Source organism: Clinocottus analis, unplaced genomic scaffold (genome assembly GCF_023055335.1).
Source record: "Clinocottus analis isolate CAN_PGR_092001 unplaced genomic scaffold, fCliAna1.0.p SCAF_11, whole genome shotgun sequence".
Classification (NCBI taxonomy): Eukaryota; Metazoa; Chordata; class Actinopteri; order Perciformes; family Cottidae; genus Clinocottus; species Clinocottus analis.
The window spans coordinates 1,507,849-1,521,224 of record NW_027175832.1 but is presented as its reverse complement, the minus strand read 5'-3'; the positions used below and the strand labels follow the sequence as shown (position 1 = coordinate 1,521,224).

The 13,376-nt window shown below is 44.7% G+C and overlaps 2 protein-coding genes across 3 annotated transcripts; both read left to right on the top strand.

The window, feature by feature from the left end:
* Positions 1-2,740: 2,740 nt before the first annotated feature.
* Positions 2,741-9,180, top strand: capn10 (calpain 10). Its single transcript, XM_068571680.1, has 13 exons — positions 2,741-2,990; positions 3,446-3,665; positions 3,896-4,027; positions 4,213-4,409; positions 4,495-4,718; positions 4,818-4,959; positions 5,723-5,889; positions 5,978-6,225; positions 6,308-6,510; positions 6,775-7,033; positions 7,417-7,610; positions 7,715-7,760; positions 8,005-9,180. The coding sequence occupies exons 2-13, from the start codon at positions 3,522-3,524 to the stop codon at positions 8,032-8,034; spliced, it is 1,986 nt and encodes a 661-aa protein (XP_068427781.1). The 5' UTR covers positions 2,741-2,990; positions 3,446-3,521; the 3' UTR covers positions 8,035-9,180.
* Positions 9,181-9,427: 247 nt separating this feature from the next.
* On the top strand, positions 9,428-13,366 carry eif4e2 (eukaryotic translation initiation factor 4E family member 2). 2 transcript variants are annotated; one of them, XM_068571617.1, is made up of 8 exons: positions 9,428-9,511; positions 10,295-10,406; positions 10,495-10,629; positions 10,915-11,019; positions 11,103-11,255; positions 11,339-11,475; positions 12,146-12,221; positions 12,311-13,366. In XM_068571617.1, the coding sequence occupies exons 1-7, from the start codon at positions 9,492-9,494 to the stop codon at positions 12,192-12,194; spliced, it is 711 nt and encodes a 236-aa protein (XP_068427718.1). In that variant the 5' UTR covers positions 9,428-9,491; the 3' UTR covers positions 12,195-12,221; positions 12,311-13,366. The 2 variants fall into 2 exon arrangements, with proteins under 2 accessions (XP_068427718.1, XP_068427719.1); XM_068571618.1 differs by having other exon boundaries at positions 11,339-11,479.
* Positions 13,367-13,376: the final 10 nt, after the last annotated feature.

Below are 13,376 nucleotides of genomic sequence, written 5' to 3'. Positions count from 1 at the left end.
TATCTATCTATCTATCTATCTATCTAAGTGCATGCAATAATGTCCTTAATAAGTTGTTGCGCTGCGTGTTGTGATGAACACATGAATATGTGTGTTGTGTGTCTGGAGGTTGTGTCGTATGTGTTTGACTCGTCTCTACAGTCTCTTGGTGGTCGTCTCTGCATCATCTCAATGTTCACGAGATCAATGCCGACGTGTTATTAACAGCAGTGCCCACAGACACGTTATGAAAATCACTATAAGTTTGATGTAAGGATTATAAATACGATGAAAACATTGCTCAATCATAATTGCTCAATCATAATTGCACAATGTTCTTGGTGTGCAGCAAAGAGGTCAGCAGGAAGTCTGGCAGTGAGGTCGGGTTTAAGTTCCTGTCAAACTTTTATATCGCGTGTTAAATAATTATAGTTCTCTGTTCCCTCTTGAACAATAGATACTGAACTCAATGAGTCTGCATGTTAATAGAGCTGTAAGAAGTATATAGATTTTTAAAGGGCAATAAAAATACTTAGATAATCTATTGGAAAAGCATTAGCAGCATGTATAGTAAAAGCACCAAAAATAAAATGATGATATAGTAAAAAAAAAGAACTTTGTCATATACAGTTGGGCAGTTTTTATTATAAAAATATGACATATTGTATGGACCAGTGGGACGTGGAGGAACTTCATTCAAAAATCCATCCAAAATAGGTATTTAATCAATATTATTATAGTGTTAGTTCATAAACTGAATGTAGGAAAAACACATTTCACAACATCACATCAGTAAAAACAGGTTGAGAAACGCGAGAAAGTAGAATAAAACTGAGGGTGAAGTACAAATACCTCGAATGTATCAGGATGTCTGAGTACAGTGAGTAAATTATACGTAGTGATATTCCATGTCTGCTTATTAAATGAAACTATAAAGTGATGGCGATTGAAAAGAACGGATCTCACAGTGTTTACATTGGAGGAATGAAGCCCATGTATTGTTTAGTAACATGTATGAACAACATGCTGGCATCATGAGCAGTAAACTTTATCTCTTCTCTCGTGACCCTGGAGAAAAGGGGATTTTGTTCCACCGTTGTGGTGAAAAGTACGCAGCGCAGACTTGCCACACTTGCAGCTTGACCCAGATACATCCCCGTTGGTATTTCCAGCAGCAGTTCCTCGCTCTGCGGTTGGACATCATCTTCAGTATTTAAACTGCACCGCCAGAGACGAACTCCATCAGCTGGTTCAGGTCCAGATCAGAAAGCTGACATCCTGCTGGAGGAGAGCTGTGCGAGGATGAGAACGTTTGTGTTGAGCGTCTCCGTCATACTGGTGCTGCTGGTGGCGCTGAGCGACGGCCGTGAGTGACTTCAGCGATTATTCACTGCACTATGATGCATTTCACTTGTTTATTCTGGAGAACAACAGCTGCATTTCTTTAGATCGTGCATTGTTTTGACATTAAAGTGCATTTTTTCTTGCTGAAATGTTTGCAACGTCTCTCTTTGAAGGACCCAAATGCTGCGAACAGTACCAACAAGATCCAATTCCTGTGAAGTTTCTGAAATACTACAAAATCCAGGAGGTCACAGGTTTCTGCAACATCAAGGCAATAATGTAAGAAAGAATGACAAATGCTTTGGAAGAAACACACACTCACACACTGAGATGTTGGCTATTGTCATGTCTTCTTCTGTTGTCTTATTACAGTTTCAAGACATGGAAAAACAGACTTCTGTGTGCTGATCCTGACAAGAAATGGGTGAAAAAGGCCATGAAGTCTGTTCCAGAGTGAGTTCATCTCTGTTTTCAACAAACGTCTGAGCTCAAACTCAAACAATATTGAGTCAAGATTAATGTTTTCCTTTTTGTCTCTCCAACAAGAAAACCCTGAACAGCATCTTGAGTCGTGGACGACACCTGAGGAAAAGACACAAAGACATGCAACAATATTTTAATGTATTATTTCAAAGTCAAATAATCGGATGTTTTGGATTATTTTAAAGCCAATAAAAACTATATTTTTGATTCGCCTTTTCAGTGTTTATCTATCCAAGTAATGTTTGCTGAAATGAACAAGCGTTATGTGTAAAAGCACGATTTGAAGAAAGAGAAGAAGAAATAATTGAAAGAGTAAATATATTGACAGAAAAGGGAAAACATAAGAAAGACAAAAAAGAAAGAAAGATGGGGAGAACATGAGAAAGTAAAACTGAGGATAATAAATAAAGTAATACCAATATTGAGTTAATTGAATTAAGTTCAGCTTATTGGTTCGGCCCTCCACAACGGTCCCAATGTCTCATGTTGAAAAAATTAATTACCCAGTCCTGCTGCAGAGGTTCACTACTTTAAAACCGTGTCCAGTTACTGTATTTGTAATGTTTAATCTACGCTTACTGATGGTACAAACAACGAGAGGTCAACATATTAGAATCACCACTTAGCAAAACACACAAACTACATCCTCCAACATGACCATGACAGTGAATTTCTTGAGTGTCATTAAGTTATGATTTATTGCAGCAGTATTATACTTTGCTGCATTAGTTGTTGTTTTTACCCCAGATGTTCCTGATAACAATAATAATAATAATAATAATAATAATAATAATAATAATAATAATAATAATAATAATTTTAAAAAAAACGACCATGTAAATGTTTTCCATACAACCGGGTGCAGTTCACGCCACCGCCGGCAGGTGGCAGCCGTGTCCAGCTGCACAGGAAGGATTCACTCCACGAACGAGCCGCCGGCTGTCCGGCCGGAAGAGACTTAGCGTGTGTTTATATTCAGCAAGAAGGAGCAGCGGCCTGGTCGGGATGTAACTCTTCATCATGAGGACATCCGTCGGGCTTTTGGGTCCTTAAAACAAGCTGAACGTGATTGTGTCTGTGACACGAAGATAAGATGAATCGAGCCGGAGACGCGATGCTACGTGTTAGCGGTTTAAGCTAACGGCTAGCTGCTCGGTGGGAAGGATGCTCAGAAGAGGAGAAAGGTGAGAAACAGAGACGTGGAGGGACTGTACACCATCTACACCTCCACCTGCGGTGTGACAGTTTAGTTTGGAGACATATGCACACAGCTCTTCTATATACTTCCTGTTATTACGGTTGTGGTGAACAGTGGATGTATGCATGTGTTCATCACTTAATAAACGAGAAGAATAACCAAAGTATGTATTTTTTTTTATCTACATGCATATAATGTTGTTGCAATATAGTCACTGTAGAATATTATTATACACATATGTGGCATGCTGAGAGTTTGATTGGTTTCTGTGATAGATAACATGCAAATGACACAATTGTTCAAGTATTCAGAAGAAGAAGAAAACCCACAAGTGTCATAACATTAATAGAGTTAAACTATCTCCATCTACAGCAGGTTGCATCTTTCAGTTGGTGATATTTACAAATCTCATTTCTATTTAATGTCCCTTGTTGTTTGAAGGTGTCATGCATAGAGGCCGTGAGGATGGTCACAGCTGGCTGAGCTTCACCACACGGACCCTGCAGGTTTTGCAGCCATGAAAGAAGCTGCAGGAGCAGAGCGAGGAGGCGAGGCTCTGTTTGAGGACCCGGACTTCCCCTCGGACGACACCTCCCTGTTCTCTGACGGCTCCACGCCCATCGCCAGGCTTCAGGGTGAAATCACCTGGCGACGTCCGCAGGTCAGACCCGGGGCCAAACGGGAAATGGGGAAATGCCGCCGTGTATTCCTTGTGCGTTTTGTTTTCTCACGGATTAAATGTTGCATGACCTGTCGGAGGTTTATCTGTTCCACCGAAGAGGGATTCCCCTCCATCAGGTGCTTGAGTGCATTCTGAAAGCGGGCTTATAGGAACAAAGGCAGTGTTTCTAGTTGTGCTTTTCTCAATTTAAGTCTATTTTACACCTGCAGGAGATCTGCCCGTCGCCAGCTCTCTTCCCTGACACCTTCAGCCTGGGTCATGCAAAGCAAGGCTTGCTGGGAGACTGCTGGTTTCTCTGTGCCTGCACCTACTTGCTCAAGAACAAACTACTGCTGAACAAGGTAGAGCAACACGAGGAGTCCAATGATCCACAGCTTATGACCGAATCTGTAGAAGTGCATTGTGGGCAGCAGGGTGGCTCAGTGATGAGACTCTTAGTTGCATTGAATGTGTGTAAATCATGAGCATGTTGTCTGCTCTGTGTCCTGTGCTGCTGGGCTGATGAAGTCTGTGACTCCCTGTACAGGTGTTTCCTCCAGAGCAGCCCCAGTGGGATGACAGCAGATACAGGGGCTCCTTCCAGTTCAGTTTTTGGCAGCAGGGACACTGGACAGAAGTGACCATCGACGACCGCCTGCCCTGCCTCAACTCCACTCTCTGCTTCTCACGATGCCACTCGCCCACGGCCTTTTGGGTAGCCCTGATGGAGAAAGCCTACGCCAAGTAAGTAACACCTGGAAATCTCTCAGTTTCTCAGTTTTTCGGGATGTTTTGAAATCCCCTTTCCTGTGCCTTCCTTCCTCTTCAGACTTCATGGCTCATATGAGCGACTGTGGGCGGGGCAGGTGTCCGAGGCCCTGGTGGATTTCACCGGGGGCCTGGCTGAACGCTGGAGCCTGGGAGAGGCAGAGGAGGAGCAGAGACCGGGACAAGACAGTGACCGGGTCAGGGGGAGAAGCCTGGACCTGAAGCTTCTGCGTCCAGTGAAGGACGAGTGTGCGGTGAGCTGCTCCACGCGCAGCAGCCGAGAAGGTCAGAAAGAAGTGTTTTTCTTGCAGATACAAGTGATTTTTGATCCTGTGTGTGTCACATCACCCGATGACCCCGATGACCTCGATGACCATGTTGTAGGTGCCAGTGAGCTCGGTCAGTACCATGCGCTGACTGTCATGGAGTGGTTGGACGTCCAGATGGTGTCAGGGAGCAAAGTACTGCTGCTCCGGATCAGAAACCCCTGGGGAAGATGCTGCTGGGGCGGAGCCTGGGTAGGGAGGTAGGCACGTGTGTCAAACTTTACTACATAAATAACTGATCAAGGCTGAAATCTGCATTGAGGCTGGGCACTCTGAAAGTCCAGAGACAAATATTTTAAGGTTTTCAATAAAGGTTTTAAATTATGGTTAAGAGAAAAACAAAATTCTTTAAACATTTAACACCCTTGTACTTTGCGTATGTATCTATGTATGTATGTATGTATATGTGGATGTATTCTTTTTTTTTTAATAAAATTGTATTTTTATATATATATATATATATATATATATATATATATATATATATATATATATATATATATATATATATATTCTTTTTTTTTTTTTTTTTTAATTAATTTTTTTTTTTTATAAAAAAAAATATATAATTTTTGGGGGGTTTTCTTTTTATAAAAAAAATATATATATTTAAAAAAAAATAATAATAAAAATATATGTTTTTTGTTTTTTTTTAAATAAAAAAAAAAAAAGGAAAGAAAAGGTCTCCTGTGGACAGGTGTTGGAAATTAGCATTCGCTATATAAACTGAACACAGTGCATCTAGTTTTCTTTTCTGTATGGATATGTGCTAGGGATTATAATGCCATATTGATGTCCACATCAAATAAATAAAGTCCAGTCAAAGCACTAAAGCACTTTGCAGACATGATGTAGGCACTCGCATGTACACACCTTTTTAAAACCCAGAAGCCTGCTTAAAGCTGGGAGGTGCAGACGTGAATATTCAGTCTGCAGTCGCTCAGTCTGCCTCTCTGTCCGCAGTGGTTCGGGTTGGAGTTCAGTCGACCCCGTTTCTGCTTTGGACTTACAAGCCAGGGTTGCTGAGGGCGAGTTCTGGTTGGATGAAAGCGAGTTTCTGTCCCAGTTTGATGACATCACAGTGGGCTACCCCATCAGTGACGAAGGGCACCTAAAGAGCATCTATACTGGTAATTCCCTTTTTTAATTTGCTTAAGAATGTTGCTCCCTGAATTGGACCTCCTTTTAAAAACTCTCATCGCTCCTCTCTGCCGACAGGAAACCTGCTGACGCAGCGCCGCCAGCTGGCTGGCCGGTGGACGAGCGGGCGCTCGGCCGGCGGCAGCCGAAACAGCAGCAGCTACTGCAGCAACCCAAAGTTTTGGCTCAAAGTGTGCGAGAGAGGAGAGGTGCTGGTTTCCCTGCTGCAGCGCAGGAACACAGAGCGGCGCGCGGAAACGCCGAGCGAGGACGGCGAGAGCACGACACACCAGCACTACCGGGCCATTGCTCTGCACATGTGGAAGGTCTGTGCCGTCACGTATAGGAAGCAACAAGAAGAAATGTGTGTGTCTTTGCATCACGGCACTCGCACCTTTCTGTCAACAGGTGGAGAAAAGGCGTTTCCGTCTCAGCCGGACGTTAAGCAAACCTCCTTGTGCTTCTTCTCACTGCCACGCTTACGAGAGAGAGGTGGTTCTCCGCGAGCAGCTGGAGCCGGGTTACTACCTGCTGATCCCCAGCACCTACCAGCCGGGAGCGGAGGCCCGCTTCCTCATCAGGGCTTTTTCCTCCTCGTCCATATCCCTCAGGTAAGGACCAGTACCCAGAATGCTTTTCTTTGGCTCACACTTCCTTGGACCCATGAAGCCCATCGGTCAACAAGTGGTGATGAAAATCAAATGACACACAGATGGAGACTTTCTTTTGTCATGATTTACCTAAAAAAAAAAAGATTGGCAGCAAGTAAATGGTGACCTCTGCTGGTTCATTTGTTTCCCTAATTTATTCGTCCTTGTGTTTTTGATTGAATGGAAGTTTTCCTGACGTGACGTGTTGTTTTTTTTCCTCCTCAGTGCCCTGAACAGCGCAGCACCTGCACTGCCGTTGACGACAGATGGCGAGTGGGAGACCAGCAGTCACTTCCGGGGCGCGTGGCTGGAGGGACGGACCGCCGGAGGAAGCCGGAATTTCCTGTCTCACTGGAACAACCCACGCTTCCCTTTTACAGTTTGCGATGAGTCAGCAGCGACATCAGCAGTTAATGTCAGGATAACCCTGCAGCAGAGCCGGCCCGACACCGAGCTCCATCCCATCGGCTTCCACATTTACAAGGTCAGTGAAACAATATGAAAACACCACGAGCTAGCTTAACAGATTATGTGCATTTGTCGTCCTGACACAATTAAAAACAGATTGAAATGAAATAAATCATTTGTGTAGACTTTTGTCTTAAGGGATTTTGAAAAAATAATCATACAGATATTTTATATTTCGCTGCCTTTGCAAACACTATCCCTGGTGTAAAGAAACAATTTTTTTTTTTAAATTAAAAAAATTCACACACTATTTGGATGGATGGAAATTCAGGATCCAAGTAGCTCAAGACATCACACAAACATAATACATACATGCTCACTACAGACACTATTAAAAAGGATTGTCAACAAAATAAAGCTAGTAGTAGTTATGCAGCATCTGATCATCTCTGTGTCCAGTTTCCAGAAGGAGAATCTGAGCAGACGTTCTCAAGGGACGAGGATCCGGCAGCCAGTTGTGTCCCTCACTGCTACACCCGGGACGTCAGCCTGGCGTGCTGTCTTCCTCCTGGCGTTTACGCCATCGTGCCGTCCACCTATCAGCCCGACTGCTCGGCCAACTTCACCCTCAGCCTGGCTCGCAGGATACACAGGTTGGCTCTCTTCTTTCATTAGAAAGTGCTAACACGGCTAGTAGCGGTAGCTTATTTTATTGTTTTGATTGTCAGAGATTGTAATGGATGCGTGTCTCTATCAGGAAAGTGGTGAAAAGCCAGGAAAGACTGGGAAGAGCCATACAGGAGGTCAGTTCAGTGGAGTTACTTATGATTGTGCAATGCTAAATCTGGGAAAGACAACTTGGCAACACCAGCTGATGAATCGTCTTTATTTCATCAAACACACATCATTGTGATTTACATTTTAGGGGTATAAATGACCTGATTCCTACCTATTTTAAAGACACATTTTAAAGTCTGCGATTGTGCTCAGAGGATGGCGGCACTGAATAATCGCTCTGTCTTGCTTTTGTCTCTTTCTGGGCGGCAGATCTCTCACATCTCTGTGATGCAAAGCTAGCTCTCTGGGACCGTTGCTGCTCCACTGATGTCGGCTCACCTCCCGGTGCCTCTTGGCCCATGATGAAAGAACCAGTTCTCCCATCCACCCTCACCACGGAGGGTGTGTGTGTATGTGTGTGCGCGCGCTTGTATGTATTTGTACCACTAGTGGCTGAGAAGGCAGGCAGGCCGATTCAGTGGGAATGTGTGTGTCGGGAATACTGGAAAGCCCTTTATTCTGAACCGCTGAGGCTCAGGGCTGATGGGCAGCCACACACTCATCGGCGATTAGGACTTCAGAGGTTGTCGGTGGGCTGGGCTGCTAATGAAGTATGACGGGACTTGGTGGTGTAAACAAACAGCCGCAATTGAAGAGGGCCGCCGCTGCTCTCGCTCATTCACTCACTGGTACGCCTGCCGGCCCGGAACAAAGGCTCCTCTCATGAAGGTCCTCACAGAGGCACAGGGGGCAAGGGGTTGGTCTCTGACAGCAGAGCCAACCAGACCACACCACACCATAACGTGCCATACCATGCCAGAGCCGTCCTCCCATCCCTCACGCCAAAACACTCCACTTTTCGGCCCAGCCTGTATTGTCCGTCTCAAGACACAGACAGTTTTTTTTTCCACAGTCTTCGTTCTCAAACATGTTCACCATTTGGACACTGAAGTCAGGCCGGACCCAAATAATCCCACGTTGTTCTTGACTCCATACTCACACAACCCGCCCCCCAGCTCCCTTTTTTTGTCGTCGTTCCCCCCCCTCGCCCCCTTCGAGACTCGGCCCGGACCTGAACAGAACCACGGTTTGAAGTTGCCGCGAGAACAGACGACAAACGGATGGATGGAAGTGATGAAACGAGGGATGCGGCACATCAGAGGAAGCCGGCTCATGAAACGAAGCCGCCGGCCCTCGTTGTGTCGAGGCAGCTGTGTGTGTGTGTGTGTGTGTGTGTGTGTGTGTGTGTGTGTGTGTGTGTGTGTGTGTGTGTGTGTGTGTGTGTGTGTGTGTGTGTGTGTGTGTGTGTGTGTGTGTGTGTGTGTGTGTGTGTGTGTGTGTGTCTGCTCGTAGCCATGTCTGTGTCGGAGTCACAGGGTTTCTGATGATTCATTAGACCCAGAGACTTTTATAAAGCTATAATTGACTGATTAAATGTGTATTGATTATGTTTGGAAGTTAAAAGCAATGAATAAAACATTCAAAAAAAAAGTTTTGGCTGATGTGTCTCATATTTTTTATGTGATTTTTTTTTTTGCTCATTACAATTGTATTTTGACATGTTCCAGTGAGTATAAATTCATCCATTTGGTTAAAAGCTGAGACACTATTGTGTCACCACGACGCGCGTTCATCGCAACGACCCAAATACACTGCGTGCTCGTGCACGTGGGCTTGCTGGTGTGCGCGCGCGCTGCAGTTCCTGCGGAATTCAGCGGACTGTGGTCGGACTCCGAAAGGCTCCCACCTAGAAAATAATGAACAACAAATTTGACGCGTGAGTAATCAAAAAGTGTGTGCAGGGAGAGGGCCCCCCGTCGAGACTGCGTGTCTAACGTGGGAGAGTAACGCGCATGAAAGCGGCTGCGTGTAAAAAGAGAGAGAGGTGTGTCAGCGTTACCGTGGGGTCCTACATGCTGTGTAACGTCGGGCTTTTAAACCCACGCGAGGGCGAAGGTCCACACACACACACACACACACACACACACACGCACGTTAGTAGCATTCACAACGACGGGAGCTAACGACAACGGTTGCGTAGTGTTTTATGGTGGGAGTTCGCTGTGTTGTTAGCTGTAGCTTAGCCGTGCGGACAGGCGCGCGGGCCCTGAGTCCTCGGTGTGGCAGTTGCTGGGAGGCGGGGAGACGGGCGCGCATTCTGGGGTTCGAAATGGATTTTCCGCGGCTCTGAAGTACAGCCGATGGCTCGCTGTTTGTAATGAGATATACACTATTAAAGTAGGTTATGTACATCTGTGTGTATTATAAACAGTCAACATTTTTTACACACTGAATATAAGAAATATCTACAGCTACACAACTATAATATACCTGTGTACACTTAAACTGCATCACAAACATGTAACACCAAATTTGACTCAACACCTTTCGTGTAAACCTCAATTTGAAAAAAAACTAACCTCTTTCTGTTTAGCTTTTTCTTTTTTAAAGCAATTTAACGTTGTACATAATTACTTGTCAACAAAGTTGTCAAGTCTTTCATAGTTTTAAATGAAGTTAGTGTAACACACACATGTTTTTGCTTCCTCATCAATTCCAGTCTGAAAGATGACGACAGTGGAGACCACGACCAGGACCAAGGCTCACCGAAAGACGGTGAGAAGGAAACCACTGAAGACGAGGACAAGGAACAGAACTTCGCCAAGAGAAAGGTTGGTGCTATCTACGGAGGCCTGGTGTGTGTGTGTTTGCAGCTTTGAGGTTAAGTGTGTGGCTCAGTCCTTTTCTTTTGTTGTGCAGATGGTGGTGCCAGGGGCAGGAGAGCACCCTCTTCAATACAACTACACCTTCTGGTACTCCAGACGCACCCCGGGGAGACCAGCGAGCACTCAGAGCTACGAGCAGAACATTAAACCGATTGGCAGCTTCGCCTCGGTAAGTCTTTTCAATGTGAAGACAGACATGTTGTGGTGTTTCCTCTTATATTGCCATTGAATACCCAGCTGTGTCTGTTAGAGCCTGCGAACACGTTACAAATGGTCTGCAATGCAAATGTTGTGTGCAACGAGTGTTGAGCCTAGTTTGTTGCCTTGGCATCTATGATGGCTTGTTATTGATTGGGTCTGACTAAGACTCCCACCTCCACCGGGGCATCCTGTAGATGTAAACGGAGCTCATGGTGACTCATTTTGATATTAAAACAAATGTGGCCTTTCCAAGGTGGAGCAGTTCTGGCGTTTCTACAGTCACATGATCCGGCCAGGTGATCTGACAGGCCATAGTGACTTCCACCTCTTCAAGGATGGGATTAAACCTATGTGGGAGGTGAGTGCTTGGATCTCATTTACTTAAAATTTGGTTTCACACATGGAAAACCCCCTCTCTGAAAGCCTGCCTATCGTTTTCAGGACGACGCCAATAAGATGGGAGGCAAGTGGATCATCCGTCTGAGGAAAGGTCTGGCGTCTCGTTGCTGGGAGAACCTGATCCTGGCCATGCTCGGGGAGCAGTTCATGGTTGGAGAGGAGATCTGTGGGGCCGTGGTGTCGGTACGCTTCCAGGTAAACCCACAGACAGACAAACACACACCTGTTATGTCTCTTCACGCGCCGCCCGGTTCAGTTCCTCTGCTTCTCGTCTCCAGGAGGACATCATCTCCATTTGGAACAAAACGGCCAGCGACCAGGCGACCACAGCCCGTATCAGAGACACGCTGCGCAGAGTCCTGAACCTGCCTCCCAACACCATCATGGAGTACAAGACTCACACAGACAGCATCAAGTATGTATGTCTGATCGTTTTATTAATTCCTCTTTCTGTCTCACACATTTATTTATACATTTCTGTTGAGATTGCAGTGACTTACTTGCTATATTGCACTAGTGTTGTTTTGTGTTTCATAACTATAAAAACAATCATAATGTTTGCAGATGATTGTGGTGATTTATTTGTATTTTTTCTATTATATCTAATCAGCATTTTCTTATTCCAACTTCTTAAATGTGAAGATGCACGACTTTTAATTTCTTTCTTTTTTTTTTTTTTAATTATTGGTTGGAAAACGGCCAGAAATATCAAGATGTAAAACTGGGCTCCAGAAAACATTTAGTTTTGTACAATTTTCTGACATTTTGAAGATCAAAAGAGAACATTATAGTCGCTAATGGAAATGACTGTTTGGGAATCATGATTTACTAATTGAATACCTTCATCACAAGACTCACGGCTATAAAATCAAACAAATCCGTGTGTTGTTTTTTGCATTATTTGTTGGTGTGTCCTATGAAAGACAATCAAGTAAAGAAACGACCTCGTCTGTAACTCCATGTTTGAAGTGCTTCTGATTTAAATGCATCCGTGTTTGTGGTTGTGATTCTCCCGTTGAAAAGACCTAAATACTCAAAGGATTTGTTTATTTTGAATGATGATGTGCTGCATTCTTTGTGTGCAGAGCATGGGTAGACTTCCATGGACTGGTGACTGCTAGTGGCGGACTTTAGCCTCTCACACAGACAACCTCTGCGCTAGTAAGAACTGTCGCTACCTCGGTTTGAAGTGAAATAAATAGTCTAGTTACTTTGTCCCTCGCTAATGTTGTTTGTCTTTGTGTGTGTAGGTGTGTGTATATGTGACACGCTGGAGGATGACGAGTCCAGGGAAGGACGCTTCTACGTGGATTGGCATTGTGTAACATGAAGACAGAGCAGAAGAAACGCCTGTCACAGAACACTGAACCAAGCCCCAGACGGAAATATGCGTTATTTTTAATCAACCAGAGAAGAACAAAGCCTCCAATTTCATTTTATTTTTTCAACGTGACCTGTCACATCTGTTAACTTGCCACCAGAGGGAGGTCATGTGACCGGTGTTTCTTCACCTGCTCATCGGCTGTTGACAAAGTGTACTTGACAAAACCAACCTGTTCGAGGACTTCACCCCATTTTATTGCTTAACATGACATCACACCTCCCGCTGTTTCAAATTAATCTTGATCTGTTTAATTGGGACTCAGAAATCAGGGTTGCAGGTCGATGTTATTTTATTACAGCGCTGTATTTTAACAATTCCTCTGGTCATTTGGAACTAGAATAACTATTATTGTGTACGATATACTTGTAAATAACAGTCCACTTCAAAGATCACTTTTACTGAATCAGCAATGAGTTTCCATCTTTGACTTGGACGTTGAATCCCAAAGGATGAGGACCGTCCTTCGTTGGGCAGAAGGTCGGAGAACTGGCGTCTTCAGGATGGACCGCCGCGCTGCCTGAATCACTGTGCCTGGCCCGAGCCGGACCCGAAGCAGTGCTCCTTCCGCCTGTTTCGTCTTCATCCCGCCTCGAGCGAATCCAAAGGGGATGGGCTCTGCTTTAATGTCCTCAACAGGTGTGTGGAGGAGTCCTGAAACACTGACCACTCCTGCTTTCATTTTCTATTCAAATGAATGAAACCGGGCCCGCGGTCGGGTTCGCTTCGCAGTTTCTATCAATTCCCCCCCGGGAGCCTTTTTTGGAGTCAAGAAAGCGCTTATAGTTTGTTGAAAAACTGTAACGCTGCCTGTGTTGTGGTGGTGATGGGTGCAGGTGTGTGTGTGTCAACAGTGAAGACACCCTGTTGGAGCAACACCTGATGGATTATAGCAATAAATGTCAAATATGCATCTGCTGCTAAAGCTGCTTCAT

Coding starts and splice junctions, on each gene's coding strand:
- capn10 (XM_068571680.1), top strand. CDS start 3,522: ATGAAAGAAGCTGCAGGAGCAGAGCGAGGAGGCGAGGCTCTGTTTGAG. Junction 3,666..3,895: donor TCACCTGGCGACGTCCGCAG/GTCAGACCCGGG, acceptor TTACACCTGCAG/GAGATCTGCCCGTCGCCAGC. Junction 6,226..6,307: donor TTGCTCTGCACATGTGGAAG/GTCTGTGCCGTC, acceptor TTCTGTCAACAG/GTGGAGAAAAGGCGTTTCCG.
- eif4e2 (XM_068571617.1), top strand. CDS start 9,492: ATGAACAACAAATTTGACGC. Junction 10,630..10,914: donor CGATTGGCAGCTTCGCCTCG/GTAAGTCTTTTC, acceptor GGCCTTTCCAAG/GTGGAGCAGTTCTGGCGTTT. Junction 11,020..11,102: donor GGATTAAACCTATGTGGGAG/GTGAGTGCTTGG, acceptor TATCGTTTTCAG/GACGACGCCAATAAGATGGG.